A 22642-nucleotide genomic window follows, 5' to 3' on the forward strand; every position below is an offset into this window, starting at 1 on the left:
TTTTATTTTATTATACTTTTTATTATTCTATCTCCGTAACAAAACTTCGGCACCTAACTCGTCCCAGCACCGCTTGGCGTGAGACCCACGAATGAGGTGTCAAATCGAACGGCCTATTGAGGACACGTGTGCTATGACTTTTATAAGCGTATCGGGTACGGTAATTGCCCCAGGGGCAAAAAAGCGCCTAAAAATCCCATAGACTTAACATTGCGACAAACTTTGACGCGCCACAGCTCCGAGCGAGGATTTCGCAGAAACGTGTGATTTGCCACATTTGAAGAGGCTGGCAGGCTCTGTAAGAGCATACCTCAAAATGGGGTAAAAGTTGCACCCCTGGGGGCAGGAGCTGCCCAAAAATGCCCCAATTGACTTACAATGGTGTAGGACGGCCCATGAAATGAAATGGCATTGGGATTTGTATTCAACATAGCTCTGGATCACAGTGTCATAGAGACAATGGGGTGGGCTCATTTTACTCAGACGACCAATCAGTATCTCAGGATCATTTTGAATCTATCAAGCCACGCCCTAGCAACAATTTAGAGCACCTTAGCAACAAGTCCCATAGACTTCTAATGAAAGACATCAAAGGGATATCTCCGGATAGAAGTGTCATAGAAACACAAGGGTGGTCTCGCTTCACTCGGGACAGCAAACAGCCAATCATGAATCACCTCAACACTTCCTAGCCCCTCCCTAGCAACCATTGTCGAAAGCACCTTAGCAACCAAAATCCATAGAGGGATATCTTCCATTCTGAATGTCACAGAGGCATGGGAGTTGGTTTATATCATTCATACTGACAAGCAGCCTTTGGAGATTCATGATTGGCAGCTGCCAAGCCACTCCCTAGCAACTAAACAGAGTACCCTAGCAACCGCTTTAGCAGTAACTATATCTCTGCACCAGAAAATCAGAGAGACTTCTGGGTTGATTTATTTCAATCAGGATGGCAAGGAGACTTCATTAGTATCACTATGGTAACTGCCTAGCAACCAGATGGGGTTACCCTAGCAACCGAAGTAACAAATCACATATCTCTGCATCAGAAAAACGTAGAGACTTCCGGGTTGACTTATTTCAATCAGGATGGCAAGGACACTTGATTACTATCACTATGATTACTGCCTAGCAACCAGATGGGGTTACCCTAGCAACCGAGTAACAAATCACATATCTCTGCACCAGAAAATAGTACTGACTTCCGGGTTGATTTATTTCACTCAGGATGGCAAGGACACTTGATTACTATCACTATGGTAACTGCCTAGCAACCAGATGGGGTTACCCTAGCAACCGAGAAACAAATCACATATCTCGGCACCAGAAAAGAGTACAGACTTCCAGGTTGATTTATTTCAACCAGGATGGCAAGGACACTTCATTAGTATCAATATGGTAACTGCCTAGCAACCACATGGGTTTACCCTAGCAACCGAGTAACAAATCACATATCTCTGCATCAGAAAAACGTAGATACTTCTGGGTTGACTTATTTCAATCAGGATGGCAAGGACACTTGATTACTATCACTATGGTAACTGCCTAGCAACCAGATGGGGTTACCCTAGCAACCGAGTAACAAATCACATATCTCTGCACCAGAAAATAGTACTGACTTCCGGGTTGATTTATTTCACTCAGGATCGCAAGGACACTTGATTACTATCACTATGGTAACTGCCTAGCAACCAGATGGGGTTACCCTAGCAACCGAGAAACAAATCACATATCTCGGCACCAGAAAAGAGTACAGACTTCCGGGTTGATTTATTTCAACCAGGATGGCAAGGACACTTCATTAGTATCACTATGGTAACTGCCTAGCAACCAGATGGGGTTACCCTAGCAACCGAGTAACAAATCACATATCTCTGCACCAGAAAACACTACAGACTTCCGGGTTGACTTATTTCAATCAGGATGGCAAGGAGACTTCATTAGTATCACTATGGTAACTGCCTAGCAACCATATGGGGTTACCCTAGCAACCGAGTAACAAATCACATATCTCTGCATCAGAAAAACGTAGAGACTTCCGGGTTGACTTATTTCAATCAGGATGGCAAGGACACTTGATTAGTATCACTATGGTAACTGCCTAGCAACCAGATGGGGTTACCCTAGCAACCGAGTAACAAATCACATATCTCTGCATCAGAAAACGTAGAGACTTCCGGGTTGACTTATTTCAATCAGGATGGCAAGGAGACTTGATTAGTATCACTATGGTAACTGCCTAGCAACCAGATGGGGTTACCCTAGCAACCGAGTAACAAATCACATATCTCTGCACCAGAAAACACGTACAGACTTCCGGGTTGACTTATTTCACTCAGGATGGAAAGGAGCCATGTATTGTATTACCTTGGTAACTGCATAGCAACCACATGGGCTTACCCTAGCAACCGAGTAACAAATCACATATTTCTGCACCAGAAAATCATACAGACTTCTGGGTTGATTTATTTATGACCATAATTTTTGTTCTTTTCAAGTTATAACATGCTGTTTGACGTAGTTTTGCCACGGCAAGCACCACTCACATTTTCTTCAGGAAATGTACCTATCTAGTTATACTTTTTATTTTTATTTTTATATCTCTTAACAAAACTTCGCACCTAACTCGCCCCACGACCGCTTGGCGTAGACCCACCTAATGAGGTGTCAAATCGAACGGCCTATTGATCGACACGCGGTGCTATGACTTTTATAGTTTATCGGGTACGGTATTTGCCCCAGGGGCAAAAAAGCGCCTAAAAATCCCATAGACTTAACATTGCGACAAACTTTGACGCGTCACAGCTCCGAGCTAGGATTTCGCGAGAAACGCAGTGATTTGCCACATTTGAAGAGGCTGGCAGGCTCTGTAAGAGCATACCTCAATATGGGGTACAAGTTGCACCCCTGGGGGCAGGAGCTGCCCAAAAATGCCCCAATTGACTTATAATGGTGTAGGACGGCCCATGAAATGAAAAGGCATAGGGATTTGTATTGAACATAGCTCTGGATCACAGTGTCATAGAGACGAGGGGTGGGCTCATTTTACTCAGACGACCAATCAGTCTCTCAGGATCATTGTGAAGCTATCAAGCCACGCCCTAGCAACCATTAAGAGCACCTTAGCAACAAGTCCCATAGACTTCTATTGAAACAGATCAAAGGGATATCTCCGGATAGAAGTGTCATAGAAACACAAGGGTGGTCTCGCTTTGACTCGGACAGCAAACAGCCAATCATGCATCAAATCAACACTTCCTAGCCCCTCCCTAGCAACCATTGTCGAAGCACCTTAACAACCAAAATCCATAGAGGGATATCTTCCATTCTGAATGTCACAGAGGCATGGGAGTTGGTTTATATCATTCATACTGACAAGCAGCCTTTGGAGATTCATGATTGGCAGCTGCCAAGCCACTCCCTAGCAACTACACAGAGTACCCTAGCAACCGCTTAGCAGTAACTATATCTCTGCACCAGAAAATCAGAGAGACTTCTGGGTTGATTTATTTCAATCAGGATGGCAAGGAGACTTGATTAGTATCACTATGGTAACTGCCTAGCAACCAGATGGGGTTACCCTAGCAACCGAGTAACAAATCACATATCTCTGCACTAGAAAACAGTACAGACTTCCGGGTTGACTTATTTTACTCAGGATGGCAAGGAGACTTCATTAGTATCACTATGGTAACTGCCTAGCAACCATATGGGGTTACCCTAGCAACCAAGTAACAAATCACATATCTCTGCATCAGAAAACGTAGAGACTTCTGGGTTGGTTTATTTCAATCAGGATGGCAAGGACACTTGATTAGTATCACTATGGTAACTGCCTAACAACCACATGGGGTTACCCTAGCAACCTAATAACAAATCACATATCTCTGCATCAGAAAAACGTACAGACTTCTGGGTTGATTTATTTCAATCAGGATGGCAAGGACACTTGATAAGTATCACTATGGTAACTGCCTAGCAACCAGATGGGGTTACCCTAGCAACCGAAGCAACAAATCACATATCTCTGCACCAGAAAACACTACAGACTTCCGGGTTGACTTATTTCACTCAGGATGGAAAGGAGCCATTTATTGTATTACCTTGGTAACTGCATAGCAACCACATGGGCTTACCCTAGCAACCGAGTAACAAATCACATATTTCTGCACCAGAAAATCGTACAGACTTCTGGGTTGATTTATTTATGACCATAATTTTTGTTCTTTTCAAGTTACAACATGCTGTTTCACGAAGTTTTGCCACTGCAAGCACCACTCACATTTTCTTCAGGAAATGTACCTATCTAGTTAGTGGTGCTTGCAAAGCATCACTATTGTAATCTCACATACTTATTTTATTCTTCTTTTTATTATTATTCTATCTCCTAACAAAACTTCGCACCTAACTCGCCCCAAGACCGCTTGGCGTAGACCCACAAATGAGGTGTCAAATCGAACGGCCTATTGAGGACACGTGTGCTATGACTTTTATAGTTTATCGGGTACGGTATTTGCCCCAGGGGCAAAAAAGCGGCCTAAAAATCCCATAGACTTAACATTGTGACAAACTTTGAGCGCCACAGCTCCAAGCTGAGGATTTCACAGAAACGCAGTGATTTGCCACATTTGAAGAGGCTGGCAGGCTCTGTAAGAGCATACCTCAATATGGGGTAAAAGTTGCACCCCTGGGGGCAGGAGCTGCCCAAAAATGCCCCAATTGACTTATAATGGTGTAGGACGGCCCATGAAATGAAAAAGGCATAGGGATTTGTATTGAACATAGCTCTGGATCACAGTGTCATAGAGACGAGGGGTGGGCTCATTTTACTCAGACGACCAATCAGTCTCTCAGGATCATTGTGAAGCTATCAAGCCACGCCCTAGCAACCATTAAGAGCACCTTAGCAACAAGTCCCATAGACTTCTATTGAAACAGATCAAAGGGATATCTCCGGATAGAAGTGTCATAGAAACACAAGGGTGGTCTCGCTTGACTCGGGACAGCAAACAGCCAATCATGCATCAAATCAACACTTCCTAGCCCCTCCCTAGCAACCATTGTCGAAAGCACCTTAACAACCAAAATCCATAGAGGGATATCTTCCATTCTGAATGTCACAGAGGCATGGGAGTTGGTTTATATCATTCATACTGACAAGCAGCCTTTGGAGATTCATGATTGGCAGCTGCCAAGCCACTCCCTAGCAACTAAACAGAGTACCCTAGCAACCGCTTAGCAGTAACTATATCTCTGCACCACAAAATCAGAGAGACTTCTGGGTTGATTTATTTCAATCAGGATGGCAAGGAGACTTGATTAGTATCACTATGGTAACTGCCTAGCAACCAGATGGGGTTACCCTAGCAACCGAAAGTAACAAATCACATATCTCTGCATCAGAAAAACGTAGAGACTTCCGGGTTGACTTATTTCAATCAGGATGGAAAGGACACTTCATTAGTATCACTATGGTAACTGCCTAGCAACCAGATGGGCTTACCCTAGCAACCGAGTAACAAATCACATATCTCTGCATCACAAAAACATAGAGACTTCCGGGTTGACTTATTTCAATCAGGATGGCAAGGACACTTCATTAGTATCACTATGGTAACTGCCTAGCAACCAGATGAGCTTACCCTAGCAACCGAAGTAACAAATCACATATCTCTGCATCACAAAAACATAGAGACTTCCGGGTTGACTTATTTCAATCAGGATGGCAAGGACACTTGATAAGTATCACTATGTTAACTGCCTAGCAACCAGATGGGGTTACCCTAGCAACCGAGTAACAAATCACATATCTCTGCATCAGAAAAACGTAGAGACTTCCGGGTTGACTTATTTCAATCAGGATGGCAAGGACACTTCATTAGTATCACTATGGTAACTGCCTAGCAACCACATGAGCTTACCCTAGCAACCGAGTAACAAATCACATATCTCTGCATCAGAAAAACGTACAGACTTCCGGGTTGACTTATTTCAATCAGGATGGCAAGGACACTTGATTAGTATCACTATGATTACTGCCTAGCAACCAGATGGGGTTACCCTAGCAACCGAGTAACAAATCACATATCTCTGCACCAGAAAATAGTACTGACTTCCGGGTTGATTTATTTCACTCAGGATGGCAAGGACACTTCATTACTATCACTATGGTAACTGCCTAGCAACCAGATGGGGTTACCCTAGCAACCGAGAAACAAATCACATATCTCGGCACCAGAAAAGAGTACAGACTTCCAGGTTGATTTATTTCAACCAGGATGGCAAGGACACTTCATTAGTATCAATATGGTAACTGCCTAGCAACCACATGGGGTTACCCTAGCAACCGAGTAACAAATCACATATCTCTGCATCAGAAAAACGTAGATACTTCTGGGTTGACTTATTTCAATCAGGATGGCAAGGACACTTGATTACTATCACTATGGTAACTGCCTAGCAACCAGATGGGGTTACCCTAGCAACCGAAGTAACAAATCACATATCTCTGCACCACAAAATAGTACTGACTTCCGGGTTGATTTATTTCACTCAGGATCGCAAGGACACTTGATTACTATCACTATGGTAACTGCCTAGCAACCAGATGGGGTTACCCTAGCAACCGAGAAACAAATCACATATCTCGGCACCAGAAAAGAGTACAGACTTCCGGGTTGATTTATTTCACTCAGGATCGCAAGGACACTTGATTACTATCACTATGGTAACTGCCTAGCAACCAGATGGGGTTACCCTAGCAACCGAGAAACAAATCACATATCTCGGCACCAGAAAAGAGTACAGACTTCCGGGTTGATTTATTTCAACCAGGATGGCAAGGACACTTCATTAGTATCAATATGGTAACTGCCTAGCAACCAGATGGGGTTACCCTAGCAACCGAGTAACAAATCACATATCTCTGCACCAGAAAACACTACAGACTTCCGGGTTGACTTATTTCACTCAGGATGGAAAGGAGCCATGTATTGTATTACCTTGGTAACTGCATAGCAACCACATGGGCTTACCCTAGCAACCGAGTAACAAATCACATATTTCTGCACCAGAAAATCGTACAGACTTCTGGGCTGATTTATTTATGACCATAATTTTTTTCTTTTCCAGTTACAACATGCTGTTTGATCGAGTTTTGCCACGGCAAGCACCACTCACATTTTCTTCAGGAAATGTACCTATCTAGTTATGTTTCACATATTTTATATTTTATTTTATTTTTATATCTCGTATAAAACTTCGGCACTTAACTCGTCCCGCGACCGCTTGGCGTAGACCCACCTAATGAGGTGTCAAATCGAACGGCCTATTGAGGACACGTGTGCTATGACTTTTATAAGCGATCGGGGGTACAGTGTTTGCCCCAGGGGCAAAAAAGCGCCCGAAAAATCCCATAGACTTAACATTGCGACAAACTTTGACGTGTCACAGCTCCGATCGAGGATTTCGCAGAAACGTCTGATTTGCCACATTTGAAGAGGCTGGCAGGCTCTGTAAGAGCATACCTCAATATGGGGTAAAAGTTGCACCCCTGGGGGGCAGGAGCTGCCCAAAGTTGCCCCCATTGACTTACAATGATCTAGGACGGCCCATGAAATGAAATTGCATAGGGATTTTGTATTGAACATAGGTCTGGATCACAGTGTCATAGAGACAAGGGGGCAGGCTCATTTTACTCAGACGACCAATCAGTCTCTCGGGATCATTGTAAAGCTATCAAGCCACGCCCTAGCAACAATTTAAAGCACCTTAGCAACAACTCCCATAGACTTCTAATGAAAGACATCAAAGGGATATCTCCGGATAGAAGTGTTATTTAAACACAAGGGTGGTCTCCTTTGACTCGGGGCAGCAAACAGCCAATCATGAATCACCTCAACACTTCCTAACCCCTCCCTAGCAGCCATTGTCGAGCACCTTAGCAACCAAAATCCATAGAGGGATATCTTCCATTTTGAATGCCACAGAGGCATGGGAGTTGGTTTATATCATTCATACTGACAAGCAGCCTTTGGAGTTTCATGATTGGCAGCTGTCAAGCCACTCCCTAGCAACTAAACAGAGTACCCTAGCAACCGTTTAGCAATAACTATATCTCTGCACCAGAAAATCAGAGAGACTTCTGGGTTGATTTATTTCAACCAGGATGGCAAGGAGACTTGATAAGTATCACTATGGTAACTGCCTAGCAACCACATGGGGTTACCCTAACAACCGAGTAACAAATCACATATCTCTGCATCAGAAAAACGTAGAGACTTCTGGGTTGATTTATTTCAATCAGGATGGCAAAGACACTTCATTACAATCACTATGGTAACTGCCTAGCAACAAGGACGGGTTACCCTAGCAACCAAGTAACAAATCACATATCTCTGGATCAGAAAATCGTAGAGACTTCTGGGTTGATTTATTTCAAGCAGGATGGCAAGGACACTTGATTACAATCACTATGGTAACTGCCTAGCAACAAGGACGGGTTACCCTAGCAACCAAGTAACAAATCACATATCTCTGGATCAGAAAATCGTAGAGACTTCTGGGTTGATTTATTTCAATCAGGATGGCAAGGACACTTGATAAGTATCAGTATGGTAACTGCCTAGCAACCGAGTAACAAATCACATATCTCTGCATCAGAAAAATGTAGAGACTTCTAGGTTGGTTTATTTCAATCAGGATGGCAAGGACACTTGATAAGTATCACTATGGTAACTGCCTAGCAACCACATGGGGTTACCCTAGCAACCGAGTAACAAATCACATATCTCTGCACCAGAAAATCTAAGAGACTTCTGGGTTGATTTATTTTAATCAGGATGGCAAGGTGACTTGATAGGTATCACTATGGTAACTGCCTAGCAACCAGATGGGGTTACCCTAGCAACAGAGTAACAAATCACATATCTCTGGATCAGAAAATCGTAGAGATTTCTGGGTTGATTTATTTCAATCAGGATGGCAAGGACACTTGATAAGTATCAGTATGGTAACTGCCTAGCAACCGAGTAAAAAAATCACATATCTCTGCATCAGAAAAACGTAGAGACTTCCAGGTTGACTTATTTCAATCAGGATGGCAAGGAGACTTGATTAGTATCACTATGGTAATTGCCTAGCAACCAGATGGGGTTACCCTAGCAACCGAGTAACAAATCACATATCTCTGCCCCAGAAAATAGTACAGACTTCCGGGTTGACTTATTTCACTCAGGATGGAAAGGAGCCATGTATTGTATTACCTTGCTAACTGCATAGCAACCACATGGGCTTACCCTAGCAACCTAGTAACAAATCACATATTTCTGCACCAGAAAATCATACAGACTTCCGAGTTGATTTATTTACGACCGTGATTTTTGTTCTTTTCCAGTTACAGCATGCTGTTTGACGAGTTTTGCCACGGCAAGCACCACTCACAATTTCTTCAGGAAATGTACCCATCTAGTTAATTCATATTAGCCTAATATGGGACCGGCTCAATCAGTGTAAAAAGCTTTCCGAATCTTTGTCATTTTATTTAATCTTTAAATTAGTATTTTTTGATGACAGTGGTTTGACTGTAACAATAATTACAGAAGCTTTGGTAGTATGGAAAATATTACCATGACGGTACATTTTTGAAAGGGCAATGATGACATGAAACGTATATAATTATAGATAATAATAGTAAAAAATAAATAACTAAAAAAGCTTAGAACATGACTAAAAAAAATGTAAGTACTATTTAAAGATTTTGAGCAAATGTGCTTTATTTCTTATGCTTAGCTTGTCGAAATTATATATATTGTATCATGTTTGATGTTGTTATGTATCGTCTGAAAATATAATCAAATCGTAAAGTAATAAATGAGAAGTTTCTATGTAACAATTTAACTGCCGAGGACAAAGAGCAACTTATTAATGGCAGGACTTCTCATGAGTCAAACTAACAGAAAAACCAAGAACAGTCCGTTTAATGAGGAGAATCCGCACTCATAAACTACGTATTAATATTAATCTTGCCTTCCAAATGAGATCATCTTTGATTCCCGCAAGCTTTCAAACAAACATACATGCAGGTGTTTGATTAACATTCACCAGCCTTATCCTGATCAATCATTTCATATTTCAAACATAATTTTAAATAATAGATGCATACACGTGAATGTAGTTCTTAATTACGCATAAATGAAGTATGCATTCAACATCTTACTTTAAGGGCATGTCCTGACAGCTCACATTATGATCGCTGTTGCCTTCTCAAATGCTGTGTAATTGTTGGGTCTTTCCACTTCCTGTTTCTTCATGACGTCAAAATATAGGTCATTTCCTGTTGGCCACCTAAAAATCGCTGCTTCACAATCAAGACAGTACTTTACCTAAATATATTAATTTTACAATTATCCACAAATACAAAGCCCACACACATAATATTATTTCATTTACTTCCAAAATGAACTTTGATTTGGTTTGTTAGCAAGTGCTAAATTAGTCACTTGGGTGTAGATACTGTATAGACCTGGCTACCCTTACAAAAATACTGTGGTGATACCATAGTAAAGTAATGGTAATACCAGAGTAATATATACACCACAGTACTGAAAAGGCATACAGATTAAACTACAGGATTCCAATTTATTGAACCCACAGCATACCAATGTAAAGTGTGTCGTTTTGGAACAATTCAGATCTCAGTAAAGCCACTCATCGTGGGTTCTTGGTAGGCCCTATGCCCCGACATTTACATATTAAATTTAGTAGACATTAAGTTTTAGCAGACACGTTTATATCCAACGCAACTTACAAATGAGGAAGTTGGCAAGTAATGTGTCATACAAAAGTCAACAATATCTGCAGTTTGGCACTGCCAAGTATGGAAGCTAGCATAGAAGAAAGAGACATTTTAGTAGTGTTTTATTTTATTTTGCTTATATCACAGCATTCCGTCCATTCATTCACTAATAACATATACACATTTTCAACAGTAAAACATGGAATGTTTTAGAATTACAGTGTTAACGCATTAAGGCACACTAGACTTGACAATGACAACCATTAGTAATTCAAATGAAAGAGTAAAGGATAAGATTTCCTATTATATTTAGTTTCACTGCAACAACTTGTTGCAATAATTTCCAGATAGCTGTTAGTATCATTTTAGCCTAATGAGGTCACAATTGAGAAACCCTTCCAAGTAAAAACTACTACAAGCTTACAACCTTCAGGCTATTGGTGATCCCTTAGGAATTCTTCCATATATGTGGCGAGAGCCTTCACATCTGCAACAGTCACTGCATTGTACAAGGAAGCTCTGATACCCCCCACAGACCTGCAAAATAATAATAATAAAATAAATCATGATCATAAAAAGACATAAAAAGCTGTGAAAGCAAGGCAAGGACTTGTAGTTTCATATATGGTGACATTACACTAGATTCAACACTGTGTATGGATAAATTATGTGTAATCAGGGGTTATTCTTTGTAGTTTGTGCAATATTTAAAGTCACCAAAAATGTTCATCAGGCATTAACTTTAAAATATATACCTAGAAGCATAAATTACAAAAACACTTATGCAAAGTTTTTACACCTGTGTCCTTTCAGTGAGATCATTCCAAGTTTTGAGGCACCATCCAGAAATAACTTTTCAAGGCTTTCATCTCCTTCCTTCTTTCTGATGCGGAAGGGAATGTTCATACGGCTTCGACAAGCCTCATCAACAGGGCATCTGAAATCAATAGTCAACGAAGGGGGTGTAAAATGGTGTAAAAATGTCATTTTGACAAAAACAATAGTGCTTGTGAAAACATTACAACCAGACATTAAATTAAAATGTATCTTCTATAATTGTAAGATGTGAAATCAGGAGATTATAATATATGCAAAAGCATCATTAGTTTATTTTTATTTCAACTAAATTCTAATTTTTGTAATGATTTATATTATTAAACAATGATACAGATACGAATTTACTGCAAAATACATCTTAAAAGGTAACATTTCATTTAAAATCTTTAAATGTTAGCGTTGAGGTCATCTATAGGCAATAAAATGATCTCTAGAACGAGAATGTCCCTCCACGTTATCCCACAATGTAGCAAATCATGATTCATGGCTATGAAGTAAACAGAAGACTATTGGCTATATATAAAAACTATTTTTTTTTTTAAAAGTTCTTCAATGTTCCTTCCAAACCTCCAGTTTCAATAAAAAACACTGGAAATAAAACTGGCCTTACAAATGTCCAAAACTGGACTAACACGTTATGATAGTCAAATAATCTCACTGACGTGTAGAATCCATTGGAGCTGTTGATGATGTCATAGATCATGGCAGATTTCTGTTTACTTAGTAGTTCCATGGCATTTGCCCCTCCATTGTTCCTAATCCACTCCAGTACCAAACCCATGATGTAAATACTGTAACAAACATAAACGTGGTTAGAGGTTACTAGATATTGATATAAATTTGTATATTTTGATGCCAAGGAGTCGGTTCAATTCAATGCAGTGAAAACAAGTCCACACTTGTTTAGAAATAGGTCTATATAATAAAGGTTATAATATGTTTTAAAAGGCAAGTATATCATGTACAGATTTCCCCCAACTTTCTCACATCCCTGTAATACATTTATTGAAAACATTTTTACAGTAAAAAGCCTAAAACCTCACAAACAGTGGTACAAACATTATGCACAGCATGAAGTGGCTTATTGTTGTATAACATTTATTTTGCTACAGTTTTCTAAAAGAAACTGGTTTTTAATAAGTTACATTTGTGGGTAATAATCACAATAATAATTGTTGTGCCAAGTAATGTGGTTCATTTACTATAGGCCGTTTATTGTTGCCTGTAGCAACATATTTATATTAATATTAATTAATATTACTGGCTATTTCTTGAACAATCATTACAATTTCAAAATTAACTGCCAGTAAGCATTTGTAAATACCTAGTCAAAGTAATGCAGAATTGACAATTTACATACATTTCCACAATATACAGGTACCACATACACACCAGTTAAACACAAATACAAAGTATCAAATACACCAGTGACACTTCAAGCTACTTTGAAACTGCAGCTTCCAAATCTACAAGCTAATCATATCTTAAAGTACAGTTAAGTTACTCCTTTAAAAAAGTAGTTTGCTACACTACAAGCTACTAAATAAAGTTTCAAAAGCTATTTAAAGAACAAAAGACTTCTAGACATATACCAATTGGATGATTTTAATTAATTCTGCATTCAGTTCTGATTGCATGAGTCAATAATATTACCTGATAGTTATGCATTTACTGTAATTAGGGTGACATTCCCATAAGACAAATAAGAAGTGTGGTAGTAACTACAGTCATGGTTACAAATATTACTATATTAAACATCACTGTTGTAACATTGGTTCCCTGAAAGGAGGGAACCAGATGCTGGATCAGAAGCTGACACTATAGGATCTCCTCCCAGGAGTGACGATCTCTGAAGCCCGCAAGGAGTCATGCCGGTCTCATTGGCGGATGCCGCTTGATGCTCTACCCCGCATGTTTGCGTTATCGCTAACATATAAACTGGAGCACAGCACCATTTCATCAGGATTTTTTTATCTCTAGTCTCTTAACAGTGAGAAATCTGTACTGCGGCATGTGTACGCAGCATCTCGTTCCCTCAAATCAGATGCCTCCAGTGCATACTAGGAGTCACATGGAAAGACAAAATCCCCCACACGGACATCCTACAGCGCACCAACTCCAGCAGCATGGAGGCAATCCTTGCTAGGCGGCAACTGCGATGGGTTGGACATGTTATCCGCATGCCCTCCCACCACCTACCCCGGCAAGTCCTCTATGGCCAGATATACGCAGCCAACAGGAGACCTGGGGGTCAGAAGCGTCGCTACAAGTATCACCTCAAGGAGACCCTGAAAAGCTGTGGCATCAACCCTGGAGTCCTGGAAACAACAGCTGCCTACCGTCAGGCATGGAGTTCTGCATGCGATCTGGGGGCCCAACAGATCGAATTACAGCACGTTCAACACAGAACTGAGCTGCATCAGTGCAGACACCAACGCGTACAGCCACAACTATATCCATACCCAGACTCAGCATTCACATGTCCCTACTGCGGCAGGACATGTGGCTTCACAGCCACCTTCAAATGGCACTGCCGACAGCAGCGGTTGCCTCAACATTCCAACAATGCATCCTAGAAATTACATCATCTTCGAAATCGATGGACTGCATAAGAAGAGCTGACTCTATAGGAATTGTATACCACAATGCCAACACACCCTTAGCCCAAGCCCAGGAGGAGGCCCTGCTCATGCTGTTAAGAGCTTTAACACCCATGGGGCACTCTATGCCTTAAAAGTCATAAGAGAGCACAATGACATCAAAAACCCAGTGAGAAAATCTTTACTTGGAGACGTACAACCATTTTGAAAGGCTTTCAAGGCAGACAAAGAGCTGAGCTAATAGCCTGAATTGACTTGTTCGGGCAATACACATGCATAATGCCCTCACAGGACAGAGCATGCGCAGTCTCTTAGCCTCGTCTGACTCGAACCAAGGAGGAGAGAACGCTTGTAATATGACAACCTGAGCCCTAAACAGAGTGACCAATACATTAAAGCCATTCTCAAGCCTAGCGAAGATTATGTGCCTAGACAAGCCAGGTCCAAACTCAAAGCAAGAGTCTTTGACCATCAAGGCTTGAAGGTCCCCAACACATTTGAATGAAGCCAAAGCATATAGCAGACTTTAAGAAGAGTATGCTACCTAATGGCTCAAACGGGAAACCAGTCAGCAAAAAGGCAGCAATTTAGAGTGAAGAGCCACCTAGTCGAGGGAGTTCTAGTCTGTAGTATGGTGGTGCACTGGCTGTAACAGCCCCAAGTGTCAGACGAGCCCCATTCAATAAACAGTAAATTGCTGTCTGTAACTGAACAAAACATGCTCAAATGTCACAAGGTTGAACCGATAGAGATTAGCATGCTTAAAAACAATCTCTCTTTGTGTAGCTATGTTGGTCAAGGTCAGCATGTTCCGGAGAGAAAACCGAGGCAGAGAACAGTGTCTTATCAGAAGACACAGCAAAAGGGTGAAAAACATCTTATTATGGGATGTACCGAGAAAGATTAGTGTGGATGAAGATGTGTGTATTAATAACAGGAACATGTCTTTGTAAGGTGAAGGAAGATAGGAGGCTCTATTGTAATCACTTTTGTATTAAACCAATCAGTTAATTGAGTCTTTGTTTTCTGAAAAATGAATATGTACGATTGTGTAAAATAAGTACTCTGTATTTTGGAACTGACCCTTGTAGCTCTCTGAGGTATACTCTGGTAGTAGTGAATGCTACCAGGGCTCGTGAGTAAGAAGAATAAATAAGCTTTACCACTTGAGTGGCCGGATTCATTCAGAACTAGAGACTCAGGAGTGCTTTGCTTTGTGTGCCATTGCGTGAGCGAACCAGCTGTACTACAACACCACCTTGCCACAGCAAAACGTGGTTGTGTGCAACCAAATTCTTCTTGGCTGATTAGAATTTCTTGGTGAAAGCAATGGGGTCACCAAAGATTCCCTGCTGTGACACCACAGCTAAGAAAAGAAAGACCTTGTCATGCATCTCTGATATGTTCAACTAGAGATGCCGATCAAAAGGACACCAGACTTCCAATTACACCATACAAGTATGGTGTGGTGGAAAGCTATCCCAAGCTTGGGCTAGCTTTAACACTGCAACATTTCAATGCAGCTCCCTGAAAGACTCAGGGCCAGGGTCCCTTTTGTCCATGTCGCACAGACTTGGTAAAAACCGTTCATCTAGTCAAGAACACTTAGGCTCATAGGCATGGGGCATTCAAGCTTGAATTTCTTAAGCACGCATGGAGTGATAACCTCCATAAACTCGGCATCGTAAACCTTGCTCGCTCGGTTTTTCGGCCCAGTGAACGAGATCATACCATGTGCACCAATGGTGGGTTGAAGATTGCCACATGTGAACCAAATAGAGAAAGCGAAATTACATAGGAGAGGAGAGACGCGACGCCTGAACCGACGAAGGGAGCTGTCATGTATTGTGTAGAGAAGGGACTGGCGAGCCGAGCCGAGAGCGAAGCATCTTGAGTTCCATGTGCTCATAGTGAATGCTGTCAGTCTCAACGAGCACAGCAACACATGCACTTGACAAGGCAGACAATGCAGAACTTGTGCCCGTTGGAAAAAGGGATATATTGCTCACATGGAGGGAAAAATTTGCGAACTGCCATCTCTATGAAGATGTTGTTAAGCAAAAGGCTATTTTAGTTTAATTTCAATGAAAGAAACACACAAAGCAACACAATGCAATCAATATCATACACAGAAGTGTAAAGGATACGCTGATCGTTGGAAGCACAACAAGGAGAAGAAAATAATCCACTCACTGTTCAGGTGTGCCGGCTCAGATGACAAAGCGATGAATCAGGCTTAGTAGAGCACAAGATATTGCGAACCCTGAAGAGAAAAATTCTAACGAAATGGTGCTGCACTCCAGTCTATATGCTCGGGATGATGAGCGTCAAAAACCATCTGCCAATAAGATTCATCCAAGGGAGTGGGCTCTCACAATTCTGCCCAAAAACACTGCCATGAATAAAGAACGTCCTGCAAGAGTGGCGAGTGGACAAGCAGAAGCCCACAAATTGTGATCAACTCCTTGCCTTATTAGTGCTCGAATGGATAGCCATCAGTCAGGATTTGGCCCTGAAGCTGATATTCAGCAAGCCAGAGTGAATTGCAGAGGTTATGAACAAGAGTACTGTAAATATTGATTCTTTGCATATATTGAATGTTTTTGCCAATAAAAGTCTTTAAAACTCATGAAATGCTTATCATTGTTTTCCAGTTTACCATAGAAACATGTGAAAAAATAAATCTACAAATACTGAAACAGCAAACTTTGCAAAACAAATGTCACTGCCAATACTTTTGGCCACAGCTATACTACCCAACAATGAGATACACATTTTGATGAACAAACAATAAATACCTGAAGCATGGTGGAGTGTTGTAGAGGGAGTCATTGCTGGCCTGTACCTGGTAGTCCAGTGTTATTGGGCATTCCTTCAAAGCTTTGCCCAACAAATCCTCTCTTACAATCACAACTGTCACACCAGCACAACCAACATTCTTCTGTGCACCAGCAAATATCAAACCAAACTGTGGAAATGGACAAAAGCACAAACTTAAAAATCAGCCAATTATGATAATTCATTTTTTTGAGAACATTCTGAACTCCCTGTAACACTACAATTTTTCTTTTTATTAGCAAGTTTTTCTCTTATTTATTTAGTTTTCTGTTATAGGGGAAATATCAAATATTTTTATAATTTCCTTTTAAACTGCTAAGATCTTACTTAAATTACCAGAGACCGTTTTAAAAATAAACTTCAGCTACTTGTTTCTAATGGGATCCTTAAGGTTATGCCAATAAAAGCTCAATGTTAACAAACTTTCCCTCATTTTACTTTTATTATTAGTGAATCTGGAATTTAGGAATAGTAGCATCTATTCTGCTTTTTCCGCTATTACCTCACAATGACTAGGTGGGTCAAGCTTCAGAATAGGCATAGTAATTTGGGCAGTCATGTGCTCAAGTGTTCACATGTATTTATTTGTGTGATTGTAGAAAGTTGGGAAAGGTCAGAACGAGCAGTTTAGTATAATTTTTTCATAGTACAATGAACTCTAAAAAGTTAAAGGAAAATTAATTCCTCATGATATGACCCCCTTTAAATTACTATTATGATAAAGATACTAAAATACAAAAATGAATGTTAGCTAGAGAACTTTCACCAACCTTTGAGACATCTACTGGTCGTGAGAGGAAGTTGGATGACATATCACAGATGAGAACCACTCCTTTAGTGTCAGGGATGAAGTTAAACTCAACACCATGCACAGTTTCATTGCAGCAGTAGTAGAAGTATGATGCTGAAGGATTCAATGACCAAGTGCTAGTGTCAGGAATCTCTGAGTAAAGAAGGTTTGGATTAACAGTCATTAGAGGATAAGAGCAATGTCATCAGATTGATGCATTTGGATACAATGACTACGTTTACAGACACCAGAAAGCTGCTTATTGCGATAAAGCGGTTTATTTTGAGAGAGGCATTCCCGTTTACATGCACTGTATAAGCAGCATATTTTTTTACTACCGAATACATGTGGCTCGGTCAGTAATCAGCTTTCTCCACAGCAATGTAATTTCTCCGCAAAGCTTGAGTAAAAAACAAACATGGCATCCGAGGAAGACTTTGCGATTTTATTCTCCGTTGCTACACTTTATTTTCAGATATTCCAGAGTTGTTGCCATGTTTGCTTTCTAAACTTTCTATCACAATTTGCAGCGGAAATGCGCTGCAATAGTGGGGCTTCCCTCTTAGGTAAAACTCTGGGATTCCCCAATGTACTTGTGCGTATATACGTGAATGTGAGGGACAGTAAATATTTTACATTGGTGTGTCTAAATGGGTATGGGTTTTTCCTACTGTGCTCCCAGAAATATAGACCTTCAACAACACAACATACAGCATTACAATGAAAAGAGACTTTTTTCATTCTATATTTAATGGCTGATGCCAACATCTAAAGAGCATGGTGGCTGATGGCCGATATATAATACAATTTAATGATAGGAAATAAGATGAACTGAAATTTAAACTAATCCAACACTTATTTTACACAAAATTTAGTCAAAATTCACAAACATTATTTTTAAAAAGAACATGCACTCATTTCAAATCGCAAAATATTAGTGAAAAAATTTGCCAAATTTCATCCGATTATCATCAGTTTATCAAAAATATCAAAACTTTCTTACCATGCAAATTTATCTTGTTTAATGTTCAAAAATCAGAATCAGTTCAGACCGGGTTGTATGTCAAGAACAGAATTAAAAAACCTGATCAGTCAACTACTGTATGAAAGCACAGTTAACAAAAACTCAAATTGTTGTAATAAGATTATTTCCTATAGATCATAGACTGCATAAAATGGTGTGACAAATTAAATTTTATTTCCTGTGTTTATATATTTTCTATTGAAAGTTGGAGCTTTTTATTAGACAAAAATGAATATACATCTCTGTGAACATGTGATTACTATTTTAAGTTATCCATCAAGAGTAAAACTGTACAATTTATAAACATTATTTTTCATAAAAGTTAATTCTGTCAGAGTACACTAGCATAAAGATTACCTCAAAGCTAACAGACATGAGGTAAAAGCCAAAAAAAAAAAAAAACCTTCCATTTTGATTTCATGGGATCTCTAAAACTATTATTCCCTTTAAAGAAATGTCACGGGGGGCCTGGGTAGCTCAGCGAGTAAAGACTCTGAATACCACCCCTGGAGTCGGGAGTTCAAATCCAGGGTGTGCTGAGTGACTCCAGCCAGGTCTCCCAAGCAACTAATTTGACCCGGTTGCTAGGGAGGGTAAAGTCACATGGGGTAACCTCCTCGTGGTTGCTATAATGTGCTTCTTGCTCTTGGTGGGGCACATGGTAAGTTGTGCATGGATGCCGCAGAGAATAGCGTGAAGCCTCCACACCTGCTATGTCTCCACGGTAACGCGCTCAACAAGCCACGTGATAAGATGCATGGATTGACGGTCTCAGATGCGGAGGCAACTGAGATTCGTTTGAGGTGTCACTGCGCCGGAGAAAAAAAAATAAAAAATAAATAAATAAATGTCAACTCATTTTCTGTATCCATATCCTGTATTCTTATTTGTGTCATCTAAAATCAGTAAAGGCACCTCTCAGGCATTAAAAAAATAAAAATGTACAATATGCTGATGACTCACTGGTATAACTATCCAGTTTTGGATGGATCACGTTAACTTTTCCATACTTCTCTGCCTCTATGGCTGCCTTTGCGGACCAAGCACCCGTCACCAGATAATCAGCACACCTGTCCTCATTCAGGCCAATCAGATTTAGAGGAACTGCGCTGAACTGTCCTGAGCCACCACCTTGCAAGAACAGTATCTTATAGTTTTCAGGTACATTCCTGTACAGAGTGAACAAAAATAAGAAATATGCAAGCCAAAAAAACATGTCCATTGACCTTTAAGAAAGGTCTGTTTCACAAAACTTGAATACTCACAAAAGTTCACGCAGAAGATTTTCAGCAGCTTTCAAAATCTTGGTGAAATCGGACGATCTGTGGCTCATCTCTGGGTAAGACGTGAAAAATGTAGGATTACCACCCAAAATCTTGGGATTACCCATAACCAATTTAAATTTCAAAATGCAGATCCTTACCAAGAATGCTTATTCCAATGCCACTGTAATCCAGCAGCTCTTTTTGTGCTTTGAATAAAACCTAAGAATGAAACAAATGCATTAAAAAAAAAAAAAAAAGCCTGAGTGAAAGAATACAACTTCAAACCTCCAAACATGACATCCATTGTTCAGGACCCCAAACACAATGATAAAAGGATGGGCATGCTGTTGGACAAATCGTATCATGATCAGTTTAATAAATTAAATGAAACTGTGTAATCATTATCAATTTACAAAAGGACACAATGGAAAAATGAAATCTGACTGAATTTGCAACTAAAGCCCCCATGGATTAAGTAATGTAAGGCAACACACCAATCACACGAGAGAAAATAGATCAGTTGGTTTTGTTTGTTATCTAATGAGAATGGCAAGCAACTGATTACTGGGTACATCAAATAAAGCATAAAAACATATCCAGATACTCCCAGAACTCAATGTGTTACAACGATCAAAACAAATCACGACCTGTCAAACCTTCTGGTTATGCTGTATCTTCTCACACAATGGTTGTTAAGTTTTGAACTGTGGGAAAGTCATGCACAATGCAAAATTAGAAAACAACATTTTAATGTATATGGCATGGATGGTTTAACTAATTAAAAACAATTATATATTTGAACGTAGAAGGTGCAAGCCATAATCTATTTATCAGTAGCATGGGGGGCATCTGAATACCAAGTTGTGGCTGATGCAACATCACACATACAAAAATCACACATCTCTGGAGACCAGCGAAACTCGGTATTCCCAGAGATTTGCTGTGGTTTTACAGCCTGCATCCCAAATAATAAACATACTTTGCCAACTATATTGGCACAAATATTTTTGCATGCATACTGATGGATGATGCAATCGTTCACTATGACGCATTACTATTTGCGCGACTGAACTGAATCAAATATGGTTAACGTTTCCGTGAACACAAACGCAATTGTAACGTTCAACCAATGTTGGAGAAGCACTTACCGACTCTGGAAGTTTCGCCGGTCCCGCTCCAAAATTAATAGTCTGTTTCTTATTCATGATTGAAATGATATCGTTGCCTACGATGTTTTTACGTAATAAACTTTTCTGAAGTTCCTTCTCTTCTCCTGTTTTCCTGTATCTGATCGGATCCGCAGAGCTGCACTATTATTCCCTTTACACATGATGACACCTAATGTTCGACTCTTCTACTGGTTTTGATTGGCTCTCGGTTTCCAGAATGTCTTTGTTTTGTTGTTTGATTGGATACTAGCAGAACCTTCTACACAGGGGAGCCTACAAGCTAAATTATTTTGGAGAAATAAAAATAGAAGCAAACGAGGCAACTCTATAAAAAAAAAAAAAAAAAAAAAAATGGATAATAATAATATTTTGGAAGAATTTGTTGAGTTCTTATTTAAGGGTAATTGACAAATAGGGTAATTGTAAATAATAAGGTACAGGCTGTGTCTCATTTTGAAGGATGCGTCATCCGGAGGTCGCGTTTGTCTCGTTTAATTTTCATGTCATTTTATTTGATTTTTTATTGTGAATGCAAAAAAGGTTAACAATTGTATACATTTAAGTGCATATACATTAAAGAAATTGACAATAGAAAAAAAAAAAAAAATGAAATGAACCGAGACATCCTTCAAAACGAGCCACAGTAATTGAAAACGTGTTCATTATAGAGGATGAGTATTCCAGTAAAAAAGTAAAAAATAATAATTGTGAATTGCATTTATAATGTATATTTTTTTATATATAATTTAATAGACCTGGACAAAGAAAAAATTATAATAATTTAGCATCATTGACACCTAAATCTCTGACTTTTCATCGCAGACTATCCTGACAGATCTGAGTACAGTCTTAAACATGCCAGTTCTTGATGAGGCACTTGCAAGATACTGTGGTAGGGAGTAGGGAGACTTAAAGGTGCACTTTTTCCTTTTGCTTGACTTGCTTAACTCTCCAATACTGAAATAGTAGAATAGTATTTTTTGAAAATGATGTTAAAGTTAATGTACATTCACATGATATTAACACTCAAGTAGTCAATCTTACAGAAAAAAATCTGGTGCCGTTTGCATACCCAAGAGCACCGCCATGTTAAGATCACATGATCAGCCAAACTACTTCATAATTAATTTAGCGTTATCTCAATAATCCCCTGTAATTTGGCACTTTCACTTTCAGACTAACTTAATCATGGCTGACTATGAATAGCACATTTCTACAATGGCATCAGTAAATGAGAACATCTGTTTTTGTTCAGTACTGCAATTACACCACTTTTGGGAAAGAAAATACCTGTTCATTTTTTCTTTTGGCTGCTCCTGTT

The 22642-nt window shown here is 39.8% G+C and overlaps 2 protein-coding genes across 4 annotated transcripts in view; both read right to left on the reverse strand.

Moving 5' to 3' along the window:
- LOC127621419 (terminal uridylyltransferase 7-like) overlaps positions 1-10312 on the reverse strand; it is a 52211-nt gene extending 41899 nt beyond the window's left edge. For 2 of the 3 annotated variants that reach the window (XM_052095018.1, XM_052095001.1), the window contains exon 1: positions 10220-10284. The gene's annotated coding sequence lies outside the window, so the exon portion shown is untranslated. Of the gene's footprint in view, positions 1-10219 lie in introns of all 3 variants that reach the window. The other variant, XM_052095009.1, reaches the window with a different exon arrangement.
- A 606-nt stretch (positions 10313-10918) lies between these two features.
- Positions 10919-21489, reverse strand: LOC127621465 (phosphoserine aminotransferase-like). Its single transcript, XM_052095070.1, has 9 exons — positions 21301-21489; positions 20311-20371; positions 20153-20222; positions 19851-20056; positions 17844-18016; positions 17034-17203; positions 12298-12426; positions 11598-11735; positions 10919-11335 (listed from the first exon to the last, which is right to left on the reverse strand). The coding sequence occupies exons 1-9, from the start codon at positions 21355-21357 to the stop codon at positions 11233-11235; spliced, it is 1107 nt and encodes a 368-aa protein (XP_051951030.1). The 5' UTR covers positions 21358-21489; the 3' UTR covers positions 10919-11232.
- Positions 21490-22642: the final 1153 nt, after the last annotated feature.

The sequence above is a fragment of the Xyrauchen texanus genome, chromosome 3, assembly GCF_025860055.1.
Source record: "Xyrauchen texanus isolate HMW12.3.18 chromosome 3, RBS_HiC_50CHRs, whole genome shotgun sequence".
In the NCBI taxonomy this organism is placed as follows: Eukaryota; Metazoa; Chordata; class Actinopteri; order Cypriniformes; family Catostomidae; genus Xyrauchen; species Xyrauchen texanus.

Bases quoted from the DNA above. Each gene is read 5' to 3' on its own strand.
- LOC127621465 (XM_052095070.1), bottom strand. From the start codon at position 21,357: ATGAATAAGAAACAGACTATTAATTTTGGAGCGGGACCGGCGAAACTT. The intron at 20,057-20,152 runs GTGAGTATTCAA...CACTCTGTACAG, and splicing joins AATCTTCTGCGTGAACTTTT to GAATGTACCTGAAAACTATA. The intron at 18,017-19,850 runs GTGAGTCATCAG...TTCTTTACTCAG, and splicing joins AAAACTGGATAGTTATACCA to AGATTCCTGACACTAGCACT.